Source organism: Tenrec ecaudatus, chromosome 18 (genome assembly GCF_050624435.1).
Source record: "Tenrec ecaudatus isolate mTenEca1 chromosome 18, mTenEca1.hap1, whole genome shotgun sequence".
Lineage (NCBI taxonomy): Eukaryota > Metazoa > Chordata > Mammalia > Afrosoricida > Tenrecidae > Tenrec > Tenrec ecaudatus.
In genome coordinates this window covers 704,429-729,848 of record NC_134547.1, presented here as the reverse complement: position 1 = coordinate 729,848, position 25,420 = coordinate 704,429, and the positions used below count along the sequence as shown (strand labels likewise).

The 25,420-nt window shown below is 49.5% G+C and overlaps 1 protein-coding gene across 3 annotated transcripts in view; it reads left to right on the top strand.

Moving 5' to 3' along the window:
• ZNF274 (zinc finger protein 274) overlaps positions 1-23,549 on the top strand; it is a 31,763-nt gene extending 8,214 nt beyond the window's left edge. Inside the window, exons 1-6 of one of the 3 annotated variants that reach the window (XM_075536465.1) lie at positions 9,891-10,038; positions 11,965-12,092; positions 13,172-13,960; positions 16,428-16,534; positions 19,451-19,577; positions 22,322-23,549. In XM_075536465.1, coding sequence (XP_075392580.1) covers positions 13,243-13,960; positions 16,428-16,534; positions 19,451-19,577; positions 22,322-23,250 — 1,881 coding nt within the window. In that variant the 5' untranslated portion in view covers positions 9,891-10,038; positions 11,965-12,092; positions 13,172-13,242 and the 3' untranslated portion in view covers positions 23,251-23,549. Of the gene's footprint in view, positions 1-9,881; positions 10,039-11,964; positions 12,093-13,171; positions 13,961-16,427; positions 16,535-19,450; positions 19,578-22,321 lie in introns of those variants that run through there. The other 2 variants (XM_075536464.1, XM_075536463.1) reach the window with 2 other exon arrangements.
• The last annotated feature ends 1,871 nt before the right edge of the window (positions 23,550-25,420 follow it).

The following is a 25,420-nucleotide window of genomic DNA, read 5'->3' as shown; positions in this document are numbered from 1 at the left end:
CCCGGGAAGAACAACAGTGGGAGAAGAAGGGGAGGTCATGAAGGTAGACTCGTTGTGGCCCAAAGAGAGGAAGCCATCAAGTCTTCCACGACATAAATGAATGCCGGGTTCAAGGAAATTCTTGTATTTTCAATAACTTGTTTTTATTACACATATATGCTAATATCTCTTTAACAACATAATGAATGAGAAAGTTCACTCCTAAGTTGTTGCTAGCCAATGAAATGAGGAGTTCTAGTAAAGGAACAGGCATATCTGAAGGATAGAAGTGCAGAGCAGCAGTTCTCAACCTGTGGGGGTCGAACGACCCTTTCACAGGGGTCACCCGATTCATAACAGTAGCAAAATGACAGGTATGAAGTAGCAATGAAAATAATTTTATGTTAGGGGGGTCACCACAACATGAACTGTATTAAAGGGTGCGGCATGAGGAAGGCTGAGAACCACAGGTGTAGAGTGTTGGAGAAGTAAAATTTTTGTCTTGATTTTTTTTTAATTTAAAGTCACAAGAATACCTTAAAGAATTTTTTTTAATAAATCTTTTCATTGGGGCTCATACAACTCTTGTCACAATCCATACATACATCAATTGACCAAAGCACCCTTATACATTCGTTGCCCTCGTCATTCCCAAAATTCGCCTTCCACTTGGGTTCCTGGATTTTTTTTGTTTTTTTAAGAATTGTTTTAATGCTTATACCTAGTTCAACAGCTTATTGAAGTGTCGTGTATGTTCCATTAACCAAGCATGAGTGAACAATTATGAGAAATAGCTACACACAGGTTTGCAAAGGCAGTGGATGTATCTCTGGAGCTGAGAAGGAAGTCTAGAAACATAAACATGTGGAATGTTAAGTCAGCATTTAGAGTTAGTGCTTTAGCAGTCCCCAGTAGCTTTCTCCAACACTGTTATGGCTGTAGCTCCCTTGAATGCAGGTAACTGAACCTAAAGGCAAAGTTAACATTGGTATAAACCCCTCCAACTTGTCACATTAGCAAAGGACTAGCAGTGTAGGCACCTTTCTTGAAGTAGAGAAAACACTGAGTAAATGCTAGAGGAAAATGGCCCTCATCCTAAAGGAAATGTGCTGTGTAGACTATGGAATGTGTTGGAACTTAAGCCACTCCTTAGCACCCATTCGAGCTAGCATTACCATGTGTGTGTCTCGCTTGGGTTATAACCCAGAGTTAATCATTAAGAAAGCAATGAAAGGAAAGCACTTTTATGAAGGTCACAATCATAGGAAACCCTGCGGATCATTTAACTTTTGCAACTCATTGTTCAACTAAGAGATAAGCCCTACTAATGTGTGTGTGACACATGTAAATATTAGTAAAATAAAAATAATTTATAACAATTATTTTACTGCAAGGAGTACAGAGCTGTCATTTTCTGAATACCAGTCTAGTGAGACGATATAAAATGAACCCATGTGGAAAATGGGCAGTCAGTAGACCTTATTTGTTTTATACAAAAGATTATTCATCCAGGAGTGAGACAGAATAAGCTAAGTATGCTTATGCAAGAAAGTGTGCTTTCAGCTCAGCTCTGCCCATTTACCGAGGAAGGCTTAGAGACAACCTACAAAACCCCTGAATGAACAAAGTCCTTTTTTATGAGTTTTTCTCTATCTGAGAACTCACACAGGGCAGAGACCTGAGAATGATCATAGTAGGGAAAAGTTTAATCCTTGATGCAATCTATAAGAGAATTCACAGTGGAGCAAATTATCACAACAATTATATTACAATTTGGGGGCGTTCTTACACCAGGTAATTGCATCTGAGAACTGAGAGTATACGAGCGTGATTGCTGTGGGAAAGATATCGTGTATACTTCTCATGCGCAACGTCATGCAGTTGTGATCAGTGTAAGAAAGGCTTTGGGTGTCGCTGAATCCACCGGAAAGGAATTCCGTGAATTTCGCAATGTGGGGAGCTCTTCAGTAGGAGTCCTCATTGGGTTCATATCAGAGAACTCACATGGGAGCAGACTTTCTAAAAGTAATCCATTCAGGCAAACCACCAGCCTTAGCACTCACTTTATTGGGCAGAATAAAAATGAAACTAGGGAGAATCCCATTGAATCATAAACCTGGAGCGCCTCCCCCCAGTTTTACACCAGACAAATCCTACAGGAATGCAACCCCTTCATGAAACTTTTGATCTCAAGTATGTACATACATTAAAACAGATTCTGTCGTTTCCAACTTGTTCCATTTTCAGACTTGAATGTCTAGGAAAATGTTAACTAATGTGGGTCAGAGTAGATATCCTTACTTCCTTTTACTTGTACATGCTCACTTGCTACATACAATGACCCCGTTACTTAGAGCTCAGAATATGGTGATTGAGTTAAATTAAGTGCCTGAAGAAATGTCAAGAGATGGTATAAGGATCAATAGCACAGGAGACTTTGCAAACAAATCCAGTCTTTGAGACCAATTAAAGGTAGATTGGTAAGAGCAGTGTGGCAGGAGTGCCACGAAAAGCTCTTGAGGACACAAGTCATAGATACTCGGTTCAGAGCCAGGAATCTTCCATGACTGTCAAACATGTTATCTTTGAAATAAGCCTAGAGCAAAGTAATCTCGTGGTGCAAAGGATTGTAATTATGCAATCCTTTTTTCATGAGCACCTTGCATTCTCCCACCTTTGGAATATTTGCTCTGTAGAACCCATGTAGTCTTGGTCCCCTTATCTGGAATGACTGCTGTTACATACTGCTCTCTGGTTCCATATTGGTACCCAAGGATAATTGCCTTTGCTGTTAACTGTGTAAGAATGAAAACAAACAACCTAACATTTTGACAGAAATTTGGGGGAGGGGAGTGTTCTCCTAAAAATCTTAAGTAAAGGAAGAGAAATTTTACAGGAGTAAATTAACCACAAATGGATTTGAGAAAAAGAATCCAGGAGTTCCATTTTCTAGGTAGACCAATTACAAAACAACTAATTAGTTCAAAATCAATAAAAGATAAAACACTTATATAGATATTCAGTGTCACAGACAGTTGTTTTAATTGTACTACTTTGCATGGCTGTTAAAAAGAATGGGGCAAATCTTTATGTGTTGCTACGAAACAATTCTCAGGATACCATTTAAAATATATATTCATATTTAACCATATAAATATGTTTTTCATTGGTCATTCTCTGGAAGACTAGTAGGTTGTGATTGCCTCTCAAGAGGGAAGCTGGGTGCCTAGCTATCAAAAGATACAGTATCTGGGGTCTCAAAGCCTTAAAGATAAAAAATTGACCATCTAGCTGAGAAGCAACAAGTCAAAATGGAAGCGCACCACCCTGTGTGATCACGAGGTGTCAGTGGGATCAAGGATCAGGTATCAAAGACCCAGAACAAAGAATCATATCAATGCGAATGAAGGGGAGGGCAGAGTGGAGACCCAAAACCCATCTGTAGACAATTGGACATCCCCTCACAGAAGGGTCAAAAGGAAGAAACCAGCCAGTCAGGGTGCAATATAACACTGATGAAACATACAACTTTCTTCTAGTTCTTTAATGCTTCCTCCCCCCTCACTATCATGACCCCAATTCTACCTTACAAATACAGCTAGACCCAAACATGTACACTGGTACAGATAAGAGCTCACAACACAGGGAATCCAGGACAGATAAACCCTTCAGGACCAATAATGACAGCGATATCAGGAAGGTGGGAGGAGAAAAGAGGAACCAATCACAATGATCAATGTATAACACATACATCCCCCCAGGGGGACGAACAGAAAAGTGGGTGAAGGGAAGCAGCAGTTGGTGTAAGACAAGAAAATAATTTATAAACTATCAAGGGTTCATGAGGTAGGGAGGGAAAAAATGAGCTAATACCAAGGGCTCAAGTAGAAGGAAAATGTTTGGGAAATGATGATGGCAACATAAGTACAAATGTGCTTGACACAATGGATATAGAGCTGGAAGGGCCCTCAATAAAATGACTTTTTTTAAAAAGAGGGGAGCTGGTTGGGAGGGTAACTTTTGTTAGATGTTCCCTGTACCTTTAGAATTTTGTATTAACTTTTAAAGGGGTAAACTGGGTGGCAGAGCAGCTTCAGCATTGCCACCACACTTGCTGACAGCGGACAGTTCAACACTCATGAGAGAAAGATGAGCTGTCTGCTCCCATAAAGATGAACAGCCTCAGAAATCCTGGAGAACATCAGTCTCTCTGAATCAGGATGGACTCACGGGCAGTGGGCTTGGTTTGGGTTTTTAACCCATCACTGTTTCCGAGTAGCCATGGCTGTGTCCTTTATGCTGTGCTCAGTTCCCACCCAGCACTGTCACAGCTTAGGTGTTCAGTAGTTATTTGCTAAGAGGATTTACAGTGAAATGGAGGAGGTTTTAGAAAAGCCGAAATCTGTCCCAGAAGAAATGTAAAATGAATTCTTAAAAGCAAAGTAACCAATTGCATCTCAGTACTGCTCTAGCAGTGATTTTTTTCTGTTTTTCCAAATTCCTTTTATAAGCTTCCATGGCTCAGTAGCTGAACACTAATTGGAACATTAAAAACTTTTTAATATAAATTATTTTCTTGGGGACTCTTATAGCTCTTGTAACAACCCACACATCAATTGTATCAAGCACATTGATACATATGTTGCCATCATTTTCAAAACATTTTCTTTTTCTTTCAAATTGAGCTCTTAGTTCCTGAGCTCCTCCTTTTTCCTCTCCCCCCGACCCTGGTGAACCCTTGATAAATTATAAATTATTATTTTCACATCTTACAGGGTCTACTGTCTACAGCCACGTTTCTGTTGTCTGTCCACCTGGGGTGGAGGATGTTAGACATGGATCATTGCAACTGGTTCCCCGTTTGTCCTTACCCCACACCTTCCCACCACGCCCATGGTATCACTACTCCCATTACTGTTCCTGAGGGGTTTATCTGTCCTGGATTCTGTGTGATGAGAGCTCTTATCTGTACCAGTGTATACTGCACTTATCTGTCCCTTCCTTGTGACCCCTCTGTAAGGGATGTCCAATTGTCTACAGATGAGTTTCGGGTCTTCTAGTACATACCTGATGCCTGATCCCGTCGACTCCTCCTGATGACACAGGCTGGTGTCACACAGGCTGGTGTGCTTCTTCCATGTGAACTTTGTTGCTTCCCCTGCTAGATGTCTGCTTGTTTATCTTCAAGCCTTTAAGACCCCAGACACTATCTTTTAATAACAGGGCACCATCAGCTATCTTCACATTAGCTTATGTACCCATTTGTCTTCAGCAATTGTGTTAAGAAGGTGACATTAAAAACACTTGCTGCAGAATATAAGTAACATTCTTACCAAAGCAAAATTCAGGAAAGCACTGAGATGTAATATTAGTGGCTTTTAACAACCTTTTTTGTTTTCTGGAACACTTAATGAGTTCAACTTGATAGATTATAAAAAAAAATAGCTTTTCCTTATCCATTACACAGAGGGAGAAAGGTTTTATTAGCAGTATCTTTTTAATAGTGCTTAATAAGGTTATGTGCCATCAAGTCGATTCTGACACATGTTGTACCGAGTAGAACTGCCCCTCGGGTTTTTTACACTAGTCACTAGAGGAGCAGGGTGCACATCCCTCACCTGCAGAACCACTGAGTTGAAACGGCTGGCCTTGTCTAACCACTGTGCTGCCGGAGCACCTTGTATCTAATCCTAGTGGTGTGAAAGTCGGCACTGCATTGTCGTTCCCAGGGGGAACCTCCAGACCTGTGTGGTTGGTTAGGGTCCAGATAGCTACTCATACACAGCAGCAGCAAAGAGGTAGGCCAGCTTTATTGCAGCATAAGGCCACTTCATCTCCAGATGAGGACGACAACTTAAGCATAAGATAAACTTTGTTCTGGAAGCGAAGCAGGAAGCAGAGCGGATCTCTTTGTAGCAGCGTGAGAAGGGATGTTGTCTAGGGGAAGGCTTCTGTTTTTTTAAATCGTTTTATTAGGGGCTCATACAACTCTTATCACAATCCATGCATACATCAATTGCATAAAGCACATTTGTACATTCATTGCCCCTATTGTTCTCAAAACATTTGCTCTCCACTTAAGTCCCTGGCATCAGGTCCTCGTGTTTCCCCTCCCTCCCCTCTCCCTCCTCTCTCATGAACCCTTGATAATTTATAAATGATGTTGTCATATTTTGCCCTGTCCGACATCTCCCTTCACCCACTTTGTGTTGTCTGTCCCCCAGGGAGGTCACATGTAGATCCTTGTAATCGGTTCCCCCTTTCCAACCCACCCGCCCTCTACCCTCCCAGTATCACCACTCACATCACTGGTCCTGAAGGGATCATCCGCTCTGGATTCCCCATTTCCAGTACCTATCTGTACCAGTGTACATCCTCTGTTCTAGCCAGACTTGCAAGGTAGAATTGGTATCGTGATAGTGAGGGGGAAAGAAGCATTTAGGAACTAGAGGAGTCTTATTCATCGTTGCTACATAGCACCCTGACTGGCTCATCTCCTCCCCAAGACCCTTCTGTTAAGGGGATTTCCAGTGGCCTACAATTGAGCTTTGGGTCTCTACTTTGCACTTCCCCTAAGATTTTTTGTTCTGATGATGCCTGATAACCCGATCATTTCCATACCTCGTGATCGTACAGGCTGATGTGCTTCTTCCATGTGGGCTTTGTTACTTCTGAGTTAGATGGCCGCTTGTTTACCTTTAAGACCCCAGACGCTATATCTTTTGATAGCCGGGCACCATCAGCTTTCTTCACCAGGCTTCTGGTTTTTAAAGAGAATTGTCAAAGGGTAGAGGGTTGCCTCTCTGCAGATGACCAAACAACTTTCTGCTTAGTTACTCAGCCTGTCCTTGGGTCTCATGTATGTTTTCTTTCAAATTTATCTCAGGTGCAGCTCTGGGGCAGCATGTTTCAGAATTTTCTCTGAGTACCAGCCTGTGGCAGGATTTTCACTAGGGCCTGGTTTTAAGTCTAAGATGTTTACCACACTTGTCTCACAGGGTCCTTTGGCATGTAAGGCAGGGGTCCCTGTTCAGTCCCTATCAGTGGTACCTAAAAACAGTATACTAAGGAATGAGCTCAGCTGCTTGAAGCAAGTTGTAAGGTACTAAGACAGGGGAGACCTGAATAAAAAAAGAGTATTGTTTTCTTTCATGCACTTAACAGAATCTGGAGGTATGTGCAATTCCTTGTTTAGGTAAAGTTATGTTGTTGCCACAACTAACAGCCTCCAGACCAGCAAAGTGAGTCTCTGACCTGGCGCTGATCGTAACAGGCAATGACAACTTGAGTGGTAATCAGTCTTCCATGGTAATTTACCGATTGTACACAAACAATTGACAGTTGGGTTTTCTGGCAAAATACAGGAAAATTCACACAGATGGTTAGGAAAGCCCAAATATATCTCATAGTGAAGTTTTCCTTCAAATTGAGTCAAGGTGTACTGCTCGGGTGCCTGCTATGGTGGCAGTGCCTGCTTTGGTGCTAGGCAAGTGGTGAACAGCACAAGTCAAGCAGCTCTCCCGGGACCCACATCCAAACCAGAGCAGCTGCGAGTGCATCTTGCAGCGTGCGGCTCAGTAAAGCCAAATCAGAAGAACTTGTTCACTCCCTCAGTTACACTGGCCACTTTCTCAGAGGCTTGTTGACCACCTGCCTGTAGTGGATTCTGTGGGACAGTGCCCATCATTCAGTTGGCAGCACTGCTGTAGAGTGGACAAAAGAGGTGGTAACTGAACTCGTGCCAAGTCCTTTGAGGTGGCGAACAGTGCAGAGGAACCACTGGGAGCGTAGAAGGTGTGAGGGCACTGGAAGACCATTTTGAGGAGGTGACTTGTGAGAGCTGGGTGAGGAAGGTGGACCAGGTGAAGATGTCAGAGGCTTTTCAGGTGGGACAGCAAGCACAAGGCTCTTGGGTAAGGCACACCTGAGTGGTGGGGTGAGCGGAGTGGACAAGGCATGAAAAACAGGATTCGTGCCCACCCTTTGTGTCCCAGCTCAAAGGGGTGAAGCCCCTTGCCCAAAGGTTCAGTTTATTTGAATAACAATTACCCAAATTCCACTGGGGACAGAGCTGGTGACTCTTAAGCATCCCTGTGTGAGTGGATGGCCGTCTAAGGATCTGCGCTTCCGTTATGACCTCGAAGTGGAGTGCTTACTTTCCAGGGATGTATTGCCGCAGATCCTGGGTGAGTGAAGATTTGAAGGACTGGGGTGTGTTGAGTGCTCCTATCTGTGGCTCATCTCTTTTACTGGGGTGACTGGTACCCAAACTAAACCAAGCCCACTGCCATCCAGTCAGTCCCGACTCAAAGACCCTATAGGACAGGGTAGAACTGCCCCATTTGGTTTCCAAGACTCCTCTTTCTCCATAGGAGTGGCTGGTCGTTTTGAACTGCTGACCTTGTCGTTAGCAGCCCAACAAGTAACCTAGTATACCACGAGGGCTTCTGCCTGGGACACAGTAGGTGCTTTGTAGAAGCATGTGAGGCATAGCGGCAGAAGGGCTTCTGCACTGGGTAGAGCTGGACAGCATATCCCCAGGCCCCTGCACACCTGTAACCAAGCTGCCGAATTCCTGATCTCCATGCTTAGACTTGGACATGCCCACAGGCTGCAGAGTTCCACCCTGGGTTTGAGTGACTTTTCAACAGATTCTTGGGGGGAGGGGGGTACTCCAAAGCCCCCTGGTCAAGAAAGGAGGGAGAAATAATTCAAAAATGAGGGGGATGGGGAAATGGACAGTAAGGATGCAGTGAGGAGTGGGGGATGACACTAAAGACTGTGAACCTGAAACACAGGGATTGCCTTGTTTTGCGTGTCTCAAGTTTTTTTGCCTTTGGTAGGGTGCAGTCTTAGCCATTTTTCACTTGCTTGTTTTAGTACAAAATATTTGCAACTGGTCCTCATTTTGGGCTCTCAGACGTTTTACTGTAAAGTTTCTTCAATTAACCAAGGGGAAAAAAACAAAAGTTTTAGAGAGCCATCATGTAACATTAAGAAATTTGAGGTTTTAAGTCCCCTGCGTGACATGCTAAACTCTGTGCCTCTGGAAGCTGGTTCACATAATGTGAATTTCATGTTCAGGTGGCTCCTCAGCCAGTACTGCTGCTTGTGGGGCCTTGGTGGAATTTTCCTACCCCTGGGTTCTTGGATTTACCTTCCCCAACCCCCAGGAAAATTCCAAACCTGGAGTGCTCCAACTCAAGGATAAGCAAACAACTTTAATCCAGAACGTGGAATATGAAGCGGCTCCCCCAAAGTAGGTAGGGAATGAAATTAAAAGATAATTTTAGTATAGCCCCAGAGGCCCCTAGGAACAGGAATGGAAATTGATAAAGAGGAAAGGGAATATAAATTACCGGTAGTCGGAAGGGTCCGTTACAAATTTTTGAATGCCAACAATCCAGAAGCTGACGTGTTGAGAGGTTGGCGTGGTGGAGGCGAAACCTCTTAACAAACCAAACCTGTGTCACCATTGATTCAGAACTCAGCTGCAGGTGGAGAGGTCCCTCACGGTGGTGCCTTAACCGCCCAGCCGGTCTTTATTCCCCGCAGAGCCTTTAATCCTTGAGTTAATTGCCCAGAGCTTAACTTGCACCCCAGGGCTCCATTACTATGGTAAAAGCGTGGCCACAGATAAAACGGTACTAATTCACCGGGGTGGGGGTGGCTTGCAAAAAGGCCGAAAAGGCTCGGGGCAGGTAGAGACCTGCTCTCGGTGGATTGCGGTGGACTGCTGGCCTCCGGGTCAGCAGTTTGAACTCACCCGCCATTCGGAGGGGAGTTCCCGAAGGCCGAAAGCCTCGAGGGCATTCTTCCCAGCCGAATGGAGGGCGTGTCGCGTCCTCGTCGGTGGTGCACATCTAGCCCGCGGCCGTCGCCGCCCACTCCGGGTGACTCACGTCGCTCCTTTAACCCGCTAGCAAACGGCCGTACTCGCCGAGTTGTTCAACCGGTCCACGCGGGGAGCCACGGAGGCGGCGGCGGGCCAGAGGACGATGCATCGCCGGCCCCCTACCCCGCGGGACGCCGGCGGGAAAGCGCCCGCAGGTCGGGAAGGTGTGTGAGGCGCTCCGACGTGAGGGGCGGGAGGGAGGAGGTAGGGGCGAAAGCAGCCCCGCTCGGTAGAGGAACTAGAGTGGGAGCTGTCTTGAGATGGCGGCGCCGGAAGTGCAGCTCGCGGAGCCTGCTGGGAGTTGTAGTGCGGCGGCCCTCCGGAGCCACGGCTCCACTTCCGGGTCCGACGGGAAGCAGGCCATGGCCGGGAAGTTGATCCGCGCTGATAACGCAAAGGCCCGGCCTAGTCATTTTCTCTGGAGTGCAACTTTAAGCGAGTGCTCACGTTGACAGGTGTGTCGCAGGTGCGGAAAGGCGCGGACTCCGGAGACCAGCAGGCACGGCCCTTTATCAACGTTCTTTTAGTCTCAAACGGAACTGCGTTAGTTCCACGTTACACATTTGAGCTGCTTTCCATTTAACGTCCCCCAAACCGGACTACACTGCAGTCCCACGTATCCTGCATTATTGCCACATTCACGTAATGTTTGTTTTCACGAGCCCTGTTTGACACTACCTTTGTTTCACGTTTACGCCACCTTGGATCAGGTTCAGGATGGGGGTGGGGCGAGGCGGGGTGGTGGAGACCATTGAGGATACAAAGGTTATTGATTATTTACCCAGCTGGCTATATTTTGTATGGCAAGGGAATCAGCCAAGGTCCCGTGTGTTGGCCAGGGAGTGGGTGAAGAGTAGGAAAATGAGTTCCGTTGGATGGTGGAGACCAGCAAAATGGAAGTCAGACAGCTTACAGGAGTGATTTAAAACCGTTCTGGTCTTAGACTCATGGGTCCTGAGTTGAAAACAGGCAAAGAAAAGAAAACCGTGTGTGTGTGTGTGTGTGTGTGTGTGTGTGTGCGCGCGCGCGCGCGCAGGGCGTGGGAGGGTGTCGCTGATCCAAGTACTGACTGCCCTCGGCTGGTGGCTGTAGAGGTGGTTCAGTTCCCTGGGTTGGTTGTCATGAGGGTCAGGGTCAGTTTTGTGGTGTGGGTGCTGTGGCCATTGCCCAAATGGCGTGTTTCTGTCTGCCTCTCTGAAGAGCGCTATCAACACACAGGCTTGACCCGTGAAAACAGCCGTGCCCTCATTGCTATGCTTTGAGGCCATGCCCTCCTGTTCTTTTCTGGACCATGACGCCCTTGATGCCAGCCAATCACGCAGCTAACTGCTTTTTGTTTGGTTTGCCAAACATAAATCTTGAAGTAAATTGTAAATTATGGTTATTTGTTTATTTTGATTCAGCGTGTATGTGTTTTAATGCTTTTTAAAAAATTGTTTCAAAATAACATGTCTTCTTGAGATTTTAGGTAGCTTTCTGGCTTACTATTGTTCTATGCTTCTTCCTTTGCATTTCATTTGCCCTTGTGTTCTGCTAGGAGTCCCAGTGGTTACAAATTGGGCTGCTAACTTCACTGTCAGCAGTTCAAACCCACCAGTTCCTCTGCAGGACAAAGATGAGACTTTTCTGCTTTAGTAAACATTTGTGTTCTCAGAAACCCCAGTGAACAGTTCTCTTCTGTCACATAGGGTCACTATGAGGCAGCATCGACTCGATAGCAGTGGATTTTAGTGTTCAGTTCACCTGATGTGCTGTTGTAGACACTTCAGGCTGCCTTGCCTAAACATTCCTGTCCTTGTCCCCCTTGAAGGCAGGAGCAGTTTGTTTTCCCTTTAGAACTACAAGCAGAGGTCTCTTTTGAATGCCTGATGCCATTTCCTCTAATTTTTTACAACAGTTATGTTTACATTCCATATTTGTTACCCTAACTGGTTAATTCGGTACGTTTCGTATAGTCACAGGTTGTGTACCCTAGCCAAGCTGTCTAATTCTAGAACTTTCAAACGCCCTACAGAGAAACCCTGTGCCCATTAACTGTCACACCCCAATGCTGTCAACCTCACCCCCATTTCCTGACGCTCATTCTGCAGATCTGTCCACTCGTGACTTTTCATACAAACGCCAGCATACGACCTGTGGCCTTCCCTTCCAGGTTCATTGGTGGTGCAAACTATATCCACACATCCTTCTTTCTCACGGCCGAGCATTACTCCTAAGGGTGGATGTGTCACAAAAACACTTAACCATCTTTCAGTTGTTGATGAACATGTAGATTGTTTCTTCTTTCACTATTGTGTATATGAAACCAAACTCACTGCCTCCAAGTCAGTTTTGACTCAAGTGACCCATGTAGTATGATAGGTCTGCCCCTGTGGGAATACGGGACTAGAGAGCCTGTGGAGCAGGCGGGTGGTTTAGAACTGTTGACCACGTGATTAGCAACTCAATGCATAGTGCTGCTGTAAACATTCATGTTCACAATTTTTTGTTTTTGTTTGTGGATGGTTCTTTATAGTACTTTGGGGTTAAATCTAGGACCCGCACCCTGCTGGGTCAAATGGTAACTATGTTGAATTTAATAAAGCAGTTACAGTATTTTAAATCCACCAACAGCATTAGAGAGTTTCAGTTTCTCCACATCCCAACAAAACAATATTATTGACCATCTTGATTATAGCAACTCTAAGCTCACTGCCATTGAGTCGATGCCGACTCATAGTGACCCTGTAGAACAGCAGCTGGTGGTTTAGAACTACCAACCTGTCAGCAGCCCACTGGAACCATTATGAAGATCCAGTGGTTGTGGGGGAAAAGCCTTAGACACTGAGCTGTTGACCAAAAGGTGAGCAGATCGAAACCATGAAGCTGCTCAGTTAAGCATTTGGCTGCTAACCAAAAGGTCAGTGATTCAAACCTAGCCTCTTACCTAGAGAAAACCCCAAACACCAACGCTCTGCCACTGAGTCGATTCTGACTCATAGCCCGACAGTTTGCTCTCAGGACGGTGGTGGTGGTTCAGTGCTGTGGAGCTCGTTGATAAAGTGAGCTCCTGCCCCGAAGAATTCCGGAGACTGTAATCTTGACAGGAACAGATCACCAAGCTTTCCCTCACGTGGAGCCTTTTGGTTAGCAGTCCATGTGAGCTGTTTGCACCCTAGGCCTCCTTCCCTTAAAGCTGGCAGCCAGGGAAACCCTCCGTCCACTGGGGTACCTGACAGTAAGGGGATGTGAAGGGGTGTCGCACCGTGGGTTGGTCGGTGCTGACTGGCCATGTGCCTTGCTCTTTTTGACTTCCAGAGTGTCCTGTGGCTAAGCTGGAACCTCGACAGAACGCCCTCCATGTGGTGGGCAGGGATGTGAATCCCCAGATGAAGATCACGGTCGTGGAGGTGCTCACACTGAACCAGGAGGTGGCCCGCTCCCGAAACGCTCAGATCCGGGCCCTCTATGCCGAGAATGAGAGCCTAAGCTCAGAGCTGCCTGGGGAGCCTGTTGGAGAGCTGGGCGTACATTCCCCAGGTCCATTGCATCCTGAGGTCCCCACACTGAGCCAGGAGTTAACCCGTGCCTGCACCACCCAGACCCAAGCACTCTCTACTGAAGAGGGGAGCCCAAGCTCAGAGCCACCCCGGAAGCCAGCTGGACAGCTGGCCTTAAGTTCATCAGCTTCTTCGGGCCCTGAGGTCCCCACGTCAAACCAGGAGGTGACCCATGCCTGCCACACCCAGATTCGAGCCGTCTATGCCCAGAGTGAGGGCCTAATCTCGGAGCTTCCTGGGGAGCCTGCTGCTCTGCCTGGCGAGCATTCATCAGACCCAGAGGCTGCTCGCCAGAGCTTCCGGCAGTTCCGCTACCAAGTGGCAACAGGCCCTCGGCCAGCCCTGGCCCAGCTTCGCAAGCTGTGCCGGCAGTGGCTGCGGCCCGAAGTGCGCTCCAAAGAGCAGATGCTGGAGCTGCTGGTGCTGGAGCAGTTCCTGGGCGCCCTGCCCAGAAAGCTTAGGGCCTGGGTGGAGTCACAGCACCCAGCCGACTGTCAGGAGGCTGAGGCCCTGGTGGAGGTCGTGACCTGGATATCCTCAGAAGAAGGTGGGTGGGTATGGAATCTGGGGCTGGGCAGCCTCCTCGGCCTCCTGGAAGATGCCATGTGAGCAAAGCAGAGAAGTCCAGGCTTCCTGGGGGGGGGGGGGACGGGAGAATAGAGCAGCCCACTCCACCAAGGCCAAGGGGATCTGCATCCCTCGGGTGTCCTGGGAGCTCTGATTGCCTACACTGCCTGGGAAGGGCTCGCCCTAGCACCCATGTGCCAGAAGTGAACATTCTCAGGCCTCGTCCCACAGTGTCTTGGTCATGTAGTACGACTAGAACAGAAATTCCCCCATCATGCTGCTTGAACAAACACCTGTTTCTCTTGTCATATGGGACACCGGAAGTTGGGGTTCAGGCCGTCAGCTCTAGGGGAGGCATTCCTTCCCTGTCAGGTCTCGAGGAAGGGCCTTGTCTTTCTTCAGCTTCTCGGTCTTGGTTACTTGGAGGTCCATGTGCTGAGGTACCTGCTTTCCTTCGTCTCTGCTTCCTTACTCCTTTTGTGTCTGAGGTTAGAAGACAGTTACTCAGGACACACACTACACAAGTACTGCCTCATGTATGTAACAGTACATCCACATGGGACGGTAACCACAGCTAGTTCTGAAACCAACTGCATTTGTAGACTGAATCCCAACTCCAAGTGACCCTGTGAGACAGTGGACCTGCCCCTGTGGTCCCCTCAGCTGTTACCTTCACAAAAGCAGGCTCCACCTCTCTCCCTCCCACAGGGTAGCTGGCTGGGTCAGACTACCTATCGATTGCTTAGCAGCAAGAGCTTAGCCACGAGGGCGCCTTTGCCTCAGGTTTAGGATTGGGACCCTGGAGCAGGGACCACTACTACCTCCCGTAGCCAGCCTTCCAGGACACTTCTTCGGAGAGAGTTCTGCTCTGTCACCCCTTTGAGATGGGTTGGCCTGCCTCACCGTGGGTGGGTGGAAAGCCCAGGCATAGTTACATGGACGTGGGGTACGGCCTTGGCAGGGACTGTACATACAGTGAGGTCTCTGGTTGGAGCTAACGGTTGGCACCCACCCCCTGTGCTTCAGGAGAAAGGCCTGGCACTCTGCTTCTGTGATAGTGGCACCTCCGTAGACTTCCTCGGAGCAGCTCTACCCTGCAACACGGGCTGGCCGTGACCCTTCGGAATCTGCCGGAAGCAAAGGGTTTTGTAGTTGTCGGTTCTGTACATTAAAATAATTTAGAAAGAAAGGGGTTCGTGTGCTTGCAGGGGCTGGGCTGTAGCCGGAAAGGAAGCTTTTTGATAAATACACAGGTGGTGAGGGCTGGTGGGGGGCGGGCTGCTGTAGCCAGCATTAGCGTTCCAGTAGAACTTAGCTGGGCAAGAAGTGCGACCAGCCAGTGTGGTCCCGTCTGAACAGGGCCGCAGTGGGAATGCAGAGGAGGGTGTGTGGTGGCCAGCCGGAGCCCTAGCCCCGGACAAGCAGTCTGTTTCCAGCCTTGCCTGTTCCCAGGGGGCGTGGCCAGCAGACTCCTGGGAGCCCTGTGAGGATGTGCATGTAATTCTGCAGCCACGGGAAAGGATCTCTGCATCCTAAAGGCTTGTGGAACCATCTGCCTGGCGTGCTGAAGGCTCACACAGCCGTTGATGTGCTGCCGGCTCCCTGGTAGCGCAGTGTGATAAGCGCTGGATTGCTCAACAGAGTCGGTGCTTCAAGCCCACCAGCTTCTCTGTGGGAGGAAAGTGTGACGGCCTCCTTCCCCCAAGGTGGCTGTGGCTTTGAAGTGCCAGAGAGCCGGTTCTGACCCACAGCGGCCCTGTGCACAAGAGAACAAAAGCGTGCCGGGCCCTGCAGTATTTACAGGGTGACCGCCCTGGAGCCCTGACAGCCGGTCTGCTCTGTCCTGCGCCAGAATGGACTCCGTGCGGGGGAGTCTTTGTTGTGGGGCCATCCTGTCGGCCGCTCCCTGACAACAGCAAAACGTTGCTTGCTCTTGTGCCGTCCTCACGATGGCTGCTATGTTGGAGCCCATTGTTTCAGCCACTGTGTCCGCCCCTCCCGTGAGGGTCTTCCCTTTTTGCTGCCCCTCTGCTTTTACCAGACATACTGGCCCTTTTTGAGGGACTGGTCCCTCCTGATAGCAAACCCAAAGTATGTGGGACAGTCTCCCACCCTCGAGTCTAAGGAGCTTTCGGGCCATACTTCTTCCAAGATGGATTTAGGTCTACCTTGTGAGACATCTGTGGACTGCGTGGCATGTGTGAGTCGGGGGAGAAGGCGGCCAGGCCAGCGACAGTGGGGGTGGGGAGATGAGGTACTTGATAACAGTGGGAGCAGAGACTTGGGGCAACAGCAGGATGCAGGTTTGTGCCAACGCCTCAGGGTCACAGTGAAACAGAGAGGTGCCCCTCACCCTGACTGAGAACCATGGACATAGAGACCTGCATGGTATTGGTGGAGGTGGCATCTGGACCCAGCTTTGCCTTACACCTGCGCCTGCCCCTCAGCTCTGCCGGCCCAGGAGCCTGCCTCATCTCTGGAGCGCACCGACAAGCAGCAGCAGCAGGAGGAGGAGGAGGAAGTGGCCGATTCTTCAGCCAAGGAGCCACCAGAGGTGAGTATGATCGTTGCCTTCCTGCTCCCCTTGCAACGTGGCCAGCCCCAAGGCGCCCCTCTGCCCCAGAGCTCCCCGAGAAGTGTGCCCAGACATAAGGTACCCCTCTATCCCAGGCTTGCTGGGCTTGGGGAATAATGGGGGGACATGTGCTGTTAGTTGACTTGGGAGACAGAGACTGTAGGTGCCTCATGGTCCTCGTTTCTGGGCTGAGAGACAGACTGGGAGTGAAGGGCCGCCGAGTCAGGGTTTTCTGCAGATTAGCCCATGGAGGAGTGGGGGTAAGATGGGAGTGTGGATGCAGGCTGAGTCAAGGGCTAGGGTTCAGAGTAAGCATTTAGGATTTGTATGTGTGTAGTTAGTTCAAGGGGATTAAAAAAAATCATTATTGGGGGGCTCTTACAAATCGTAAAACAATACATCATTCAATGGTTTTATGCACACCTGTACATATGTTGCCATCAACATTTCCAAAACAGTTTCTTTCTACTTGAGCCCTTGCTGTCAACTCCTCTTTTGCCCCTTCCCGCCGCCACCCTCCTATCATGAAACCTTGATCAATTATATATTATTATCGTTTTTCGTTTCTTACACTGTCCATTCCATTGTCTCCCTTTGCCCACCTTTCTGTTATTTGTTCCCCCTCTTCCACCACGCCCCCAGGATTTTTTTTAACAGCCTCAACAGCATTTAAGCTTTAGGGTTGGAGTATAGGAGTAAGATTGGGGACCTGGAGACTAAGAGGAACAATTATGAACCTGGGATTTGTGGTCTAAGGTTTGCATTTAGGGTGTTGGGGGAATTGGGCCTGGGGTGAGGGTTAGTGGACAAGTTTGGGAGCAGTTTAGGGCCCAGGTGGGGCTTTCTTCTGTGGGGTCTGTTTCCATATGTTTGAAGTTCTCCATGTGGAATGAAAAAAGAGTGTAATTAGATGTGGTGTGGCACGTGTGTGGCATTTGTCAAGCTTGCTCGGTTGCAAGGAGTGTGTGTGCAGTGAGCCTTGCTGGGCAGCTTCAGACAGGGATGGGCCCAGGTGTTGTCCACTGATACTCCCCAGGGCTGGCTTCTGAGCTCTGTCTCCACAAATGGTGCTGCCCCATGGGAGCAAAATGCCTCCCAGCATCCTCCCCCAAGAGGACAGGCCACAGATCCACACAGGCGGCAAGAGCTGGCTTATGAAGGAAGGGAAGCGCTGGTTGAGGAGGAGTGGGGTTTGTACGGGGTGGGTCTGAAAGGGGGTGGGGCCAGTCAGAGGAGGCAGGTACCGGCTGGGGGCCAGGCTTGTTTGGAGCCAGCTGACCCCTGCAGGAGGGAGTGGGGCCTGTCAGAAGTTTGGAGTGTCTCAGGTAGGGGGCTGGGGCTCTTCAGAGCTGGGAGGCTTCAGGTGGGGGCATGGAGACTGGACGGTATGGGAAAGCATCGAGTGGATGCAGGGGAGGGAGAAGGATGCAGACGGGTTTGTTTGTGGCACTTGTCGCTCTTGGTAAAGTGGGAGCTGAGGGCATCACTTGAAGAGACAGACCAGAGGGGGGTAGAAGGGAACCTTGTAGGCTGCAGGCCGTGCTGGTGACACCAGAGGGCTCAGTGGCTGTGTTTGGAAACCACTGGCCAGTCCTCTGTGTCATAGAACTGTCGCACCAGGATTCGAGGTGCCCCACACACGTAACACAGACCACACATTGTGTCCGGGCGGGCACATTTGAGACCCGTTTCCATTGTTGGCACCGTCACACCATGTGGCCAGCAGGGTGGGGGCTGCTCCTCACACACAGAAAGCTCGAGCGTTATTCTGGCTCAGCAGCGCGGGTGTCCCTTTCCACTGAGGGATACCAAGGTTTGCTTGTTTGGGTGTTATGTGGTGCCCATGCATGTGCAAGAACAGGGAAGGCTGCTCAGGCTAGGAGACAGTCTGATAACCTAGCTTTGTCAGGGAATGTTCTGGACCCAAAGTTCTGCTTGAGTGGCTCAAATAGGAGAGAGGGAGACAGATGGTCCCCTCCCTGCCTGCTGCTGAGCCAGGGGCTTAGGGACCACAGCACCCAGCACCGGGTGTTTCCAGGAGAGGGGCTGTAGCAGTCTTGGGAGAAAGCACAGAGATCCTCGTGGGGCAGAGGCTGAGGAGCAGTGGTGTCTAGGAGATGCTGGGACCCTCGGGTGCTGGGGAGGTTGAGTGGGCGAGAACTCCAGCAGCCCCTGCCTCCAGGTGGAGGAGCAGCACTAGTGGCCCACAGTGCCTGCTGGAGCACAGCAGGTGGGGCAGCAAAGTGAGAGAAGGGAGGAGAGGCAGCACAAGGGGAGGGGCAGGCGCTTCGCTCACTGCTGGATCCGTGCAGCCGCTCAGGCCTGCCGACCCACCTCCCCTCCACCCCAGACACGCTGTATGTCACAAGTTGTGGCAATCGGGGTGTTTTCCAGGTGTTTGTGGACAAGATTAGTACCAGCTTAGGTTCCTAAAAAGGAGCTCTGGTGGTCAGTGGCTCAGTCGCCCAGTTGCTCTGAAGGAGAAGGGTGTCCCTGTCCTGGAAACTCTGGGGACAGTTTTTCAGGGTCCTGTGGGCGCTGTGAGTCATAGCCTGATGGCAGTGGGCTGTTCATTCCAAAGTTACTATTGAACCTGCACACCAGGTGCACGGGAAGGCCCTTTTCATTGGGATGTTCACCAGCCCGCCCGCCTGTGTGCACCAAGCAAGTGGCATAGCTGGAGTTTAAATCCTCATGTAAACTTAGTTCTCTTGTGGGGCTCTGCTTCTCAGCTTGAGGCCCAGACTGGCTTTATCGGAAGCCCAAGGTTGTCTCTCGGACCACAAGTTGTGTCTCTGCTCAGTGCAGCAAGCACTGTCAGGACAGCCTGCCTAGAGAGCTCCCCATCTTCCCACTGAGGCACCTGAGCTGATGGGCGTGTGGGTGCTGTTGCAGGAGGCGGTGACCTTCCAGGATGTGGCAGTGGACTTCAGCCGGGAGGAGTGGAGGCTGCTGGGCCCGACACAGAGGACAGAGTACCGTGACGTGATGCTGGAGACCTTTGGGAACCTGGTCTCTGTGGGTAAGGCCTGAGAGTGCCCTTGGGGTCCGTCATACATCCCTGGCCTGATGACAGGGCTCCAGACAGCTCAGGCTGCCATGGCTCCTTGCGGTAGAGCTTCCCCACCCCTGCCTGCCCTTTCTGGGGCTTTGGATAACCCACACTCGCTTTCCCGGGGTCAGGGATGAGGGGGCTCAGGTACAGGAGCAGCTGAGTCTCCATCGTCCCCTGTCCCTGCACCCTGAGTGCCTGTGTTCCTCTGGGCACCCAGCAGGGAGGCCTGGGCAGTTCCCCTCTGACGTCATACTTTGCACATTGACCTGCCTTTCTCTTAATTGCCCTTTTCTGTGGGACTCAGGGAGAGCTTACAGAGCAAGCTGGTGTTCCAAGCAACAGTGTGTGCACTTTGTTTTGTGACACTGATTGCGGCCCCGCCATGAGGCAGCTTGCACCTGTAACGGCCATTTTCAGCCAGAAATAGTCGTCCATCCCCAGCCAGCCCCGTCCTTGCTTCGCTTCCCGTGTCCCGCCATCCACCTGGGACTTGCTGTGTGTAGGTTCTTGTCCTGTGTGCCCTCAGCCGTGCTTGGGTTAGCACCAACCCCAGATCTGTGGGCCATCCGTGTTCCATGTGCGGGCATCTTCGATGCCACTGCCAACCCTCCATCTGACGCAGACATGATAACAATACCGTTTCCTGGTTGAATTGTGCTTTGTAGGTAGAAGTAGCAGATTTGCGGCAATTGCATCGACGTGTACATCGAGAAAATCTGTCGGCACCATTTCCCAACGGCATGTGCTCACGCCATGTCTCTGTCACACTCTGATAATTCACACAGCATTTCAGACGTGTCCATAATTCTATCACACATTTAATAGACTGCAGCTCAGTGTACCCATACTTTTATGTCCACTCAAACTCACCAGCTCTTTGCCATCGAATTACTCCCAACTCACACTGAACCTGTAGGACAGTGTCGAGCCGCTGAGATTGTAACTCTTGATTGGAGAAGAAAGCCTCATCTTTCTCCCATGGAGTGGCTGGTGGCTCTGAACTGCTGACCAAAGAGGGCAGTAGTCCAACACTCTTTAACAAATGAGCTAAATTGTCTAATTTAAAGATGACTTCATGGGATAGTCTCACTTCAAGGCCTAAAAGTTGTTTCCAAGCCATAGACTGAGGAGTCTCTTCAGTCTCGATGTATCCAGTACTTGTTGTTGTTGTTGTTGCTGACTGAACTGAAAGCTGTTTCACTCACAGTTAGAGTTTAGTTCCAACGAGAGAGTACAGATTAGACCAACTGAGGACAGCGGCCAATAGGGCAGAGTCCAGGAACGTGACCAGCATGGGGCTGCCTTCCAGTTGCAGTAAGTATTCATTTCCAGTAAGAATTTCAAGTTCGGTTCCACATTCTCTCCCTTTTGATCGGGATTCTGGATCACAGTCTTTGGCGGTGGGAGTGGGCAGCGCGCACTGCTGCTGGGCTCATGGTAATGGCGACGTCTGTAGTGGGTTTTCTTCTTCGAGTCCGAGGCAAACAGGGCGATCGTGAAATCTCGGGTGACTCCTCGTGCCTGTGCAGAGCCCGGGCACGACGCATTGACAGACTGCTGCCCTGTAAGCCAGAACTGAGACTAGGGCCCACCTTGTCCCCTTCATCTTTTAGTTCCAAATACGCTGTGCCACGCACAGCACCATGCCTTCCATCCTGCACAGCACTCCCTGCCAGCTCAGTGCTTTTCCCACCTGGTCCCTAGTTAGGACGAGTCAGGCACGGAGAGGTGCCATGATCTGTCCAGGGCCGCAGAGCAATCACTGGCAGAACCTGTGCTGAACTCAGGTCCAGTGATTTGCTATCCGTTCTGAGGTGGATGACGAAAGGCAGGAAGGTGGCTGTAAGCTTAGAGAACGTGCCCGGCCTTGCTTAAGTGTGTGGACAAGGGCCTGGACCTGGCCTTCTTACTTCAGTCCAGCAGCCCTGCTGCCTGTGCTGTGCCTACTCACAGTTGGTCCCCGCCCTACTGCCCCGTCTTTACAGTTGAGTGCTTTCCAGTCTCAACGTGGAGGGTGTTTTCGCTGCTGCTTTTGCTGGTGCTGGTAAGGTAAGGTGCCTTTGAGTCGGCATCCACTCGAGTGGCCCTGTGTCCAACAGAGGAGAACATCGCCCCGTCCTGTGCCATCTCACGGTTTTGCCACATGTGAGCCCACTGTGCTGTTCCATTTCATTTAGTCTTCCTCTTTTGCATTGACTTTACATTCACCGGCACCATGTCCTTCTCTGTGACTGGTTCCTCCTGATAATGTGTCCAAAGTACACGAGACAGAGCCTCACCAAGACTGATTCTAAGCAGCATTGTGGCCATAGTCCTTCAAAGTCAGGTTTACTCGTTTGCAGACGCTTCGTGGCATCTTTAAGGGACATCTTTCCTATCTGACCCGGCACAGGTTCCAAAGGCGACGTCTCTGGTCTTCCTTTTCGTTGCCCAGCTTTAGCATGCACATGACGCACACCATTGGTAGCTGGGGGTTGTTGTGGTTGTTGTTGAACTTCTGGTTTTGACCAGGGACCCGTTCGCTGGGTCAGAGTGCACCTGCAGTGTTGTCTTGCCATCACAACTGTCCAGCCCCAGACCTCGTAGTCACCCTCAGTGGAACCCATAGCCTGTGATCCCCAAATTTGTGCTTGCTTGATTACACTGCCATGCTGTCAGATCCTCTGTTCTACCTCTCACCGTGGTCTCCACACCTCTTGGATTTCTTTCAGGGTGGGAAACGACACTCGAAAGTAAAGAGTTATCGCCAGTGGCTGATGTTTCTGAGAAAGAACCAGCCCTTGGCCTGAGTGAGGAGGAATCCTCAAGGAGTGACCTCAGGCCCTCCTCTTCAGGAGACATCTTGCAAGGTGAGGTCCCAGGAGTTCAGGACATGGTACCGAAACAATCAGGACTTGCTCAGGAAGAGGCCCAACCTCAGGAAGAGCACCTGGAATGGCCCCAGTCCAGTGTGAACACCAGCCTCCACACAGGCCCAGTTTCTGGTCCCAAACCTCCCATTAGGAAAAAGCCCTTACGCAAAACCGGGTCCCAGGTTAAAAGCATAAAGCAGCACAATCTACGTATTAAAGCACCTCAGAAGAACTACAAGCAAGGAAAAACCAAGGAGAACAGCTGTTATGGGACATCCCATCGTCAGAATGTGCCACAGATCACATTCACGAGAATCCACAAGGAAAGCCCACATTGCCGATGCAGTGAATGTGGCAAAACACTCCGGAACCCGAAGTACTTTTCCGTACATAAGAAAATCCACATGGGACATAGGCCCTTTGTATGCCAGGACTGTGGGAAATCGTTCATCCAGAGCTCCTCGCTCACACAGCATCAGAGGATCCACACTGGAGAGAAGCCATTCAAGTGCCAAGAGTGTGGGCGAGCCTTCAATGACCGCTCAGCCATCTTCCAGCACCTGAGGACTCACACTGGCGCCAAGCCGTACTCATGCGGGGACTGTGGGAAAGCTTTTCGCCAGAGCTCTCACCTCGTCAGGCATCAGAGGACTCACACTGGGGAGCGTCCCTACGTGTGTAAGAAGTGTGGACGGGCCTTCAACCAGAGCTCGCACCTCATCGGGCACCAGAGGACGCACAACAAGGGGGTGAGCAAGAAGAAAAAGAAGAAATTGCTTCACTCATAAATGCTGAGCAGTCGGGGACAGACTGCCTTTTCACCTCTTCTGCAGTGTGGTGTGCACAGGCCTGCTGGGCTCCAGACTGAATGTGAAAAGGGGTGTGTGTGAGTGAGCACCTCCCCAAAAGGACCGCCAGGGGCATTGCACATCAGCCAGGCGCCTGGTGAGGTGGGGTTGCTAATGAATGTAGTCCTTAGGAAAAAAAAATTGATTTTCCAGTCAGTTGAGACACTGTCAGTGATTAATTTTATTTTTATGATAGGACCGAAGCCAGTCTGCATTGACCATATCTATAATAAAATATTTACGCATACTAACAAGAATGCGTGGTGGTGTTTTTTTCCATTCACCTCGTTTTGCAGGAATTATTTGACATTTAGAATAAGCTGTGTTAAAGGGATGGGGTCTGGGGACTGATGTCTGTGACCAGTTATAGCAGATTCTCTGATAGCACACTCTTTGACTTTCGTCAGATTAAATTGTCCAGAAGGTCTTTTGGATACGTGTTTGCAAAGCCTTATAAAAGCATACACTCCAAACTCTGGCCATCAAGTCAACTCCAACTCCTACCGACCCTGAGTGACAAAGAAGCACAGTCCCAGAGGAGTTCCAAGACGCCAACCTTTATAGAAGCCGACTGCCACATCTCTTTCCCACAGAAGAACTAGGTGGGGTTGAACCACAGATCTTGCAGTTAGCAGACTTAGCCACTGTACCACCAGGGCTCTGAGAAGTACGAACCCCGAAAGTTCCCTTCTAGAATTATAATCGTAAACTATTTAGAAAAATAAAAGAATTAGGAAGATAACAGCTATACTTCATTGTGTATATACCCATTTTACAGATGAGGAGCCCTAGTAACACTAATTAAATACTCGGCCGCCAAATCAAAGGTTGCTTGCTGGAACCAACCAGCTGTTCCACAGGAGGAAGATGTGGCAGCTGCTCCCGTTCGTGGTTACAGTCTGTGCTAGTCTGCCCTGCAGGGCTGCTACGAGTCAGAGTCAACTTGACAGCAGTGGGTTTTGTTTATGGGTGGTGGGTTTGCATTGTGGGATAAGCTTTTGAACCCACCTGGGATTAATAGCACATCACTTCCATGGATGGACACTGGCTCACTGTGCCCTAGGTATCGTTCCTTTGAGCACTTTTAAGTGGCACATGACTATCACTCTTGACACATTTTAAGATACAGCACCACAGACACAGCTTGCAAATAAACTCGCGATTTCACTTTCAACTGCATGTGAAATGCTAATGGAAAAACTAGGTTGATTTACAGAAAAGCCCTGAACAGTTCATGTGATTCAGAGATGGTGAAAGTGATGGGCTCTAGAAATCCAAATGAAAAAAATGATGTCATGTGGCTTCTGACCTCCAAGATGAAGAAAGTGGAGGACAATCGCCACCAGTATCATCAGTCCAGGACTGATACCTGTGAGGCCGAGACCAGACATACCTCCTCTCCAGTCTTTTTACCAATTCCGACATCATTTTCCCCTCCCGTGACACTGCTGCATTCAGTAGTTCTATGGGCCACACAGAAATCATAGACTGTACATCCTCAAGATTATGGTTTGATTTTGGGAGCGTGAGTGCTTTCTATTCCTGTGAGAAGTTTGTGTCAGAAGCCCAGAGAGGCAGTTCTACCCTGTCCTGTAGGGTCACTGACATGGCATTGTTTCCGAGGCAGGGAGTCGGGGTTTATTAGGGAAGGAACAGGTTACACGTGAAGCTAGAGGTCTTCACTGTCAACAGTTGCTTCTCGGTTGTGCCCATAGGCCTCTCTAGCTCTTGCCCCCCCCCCCCTGCCCTGCTCAGCGAAGTGGTACACAATCACTCTCTAGCTTTAGCTCAACTCAGAAAGCCCAACATACTGTCTTCTGATCTTTTCTGCTTCCTGCTGCTCCAAGTGTCTCTGCCAGCTTTCCTCTCCACATCGCTGCCATCTCCTGGGTCTGGCCTTTCTATAGCACTTCACTCTTAATTCCTTTCTGGATGGGCCTGAGGTCTGTTCAGACTGCTTCTGGGATAGCTCATTTTTAGCAGGATGGCCAAAATGACCGACCTGTTTCCAACCACGGATTTGCGTGGTACCACCCCCACAAGCCACCACTCTTGCCATGCCTGGTGACTTGCATGTTGCTGTGTTACTGAATCAGTCAAGTCTCTCTCC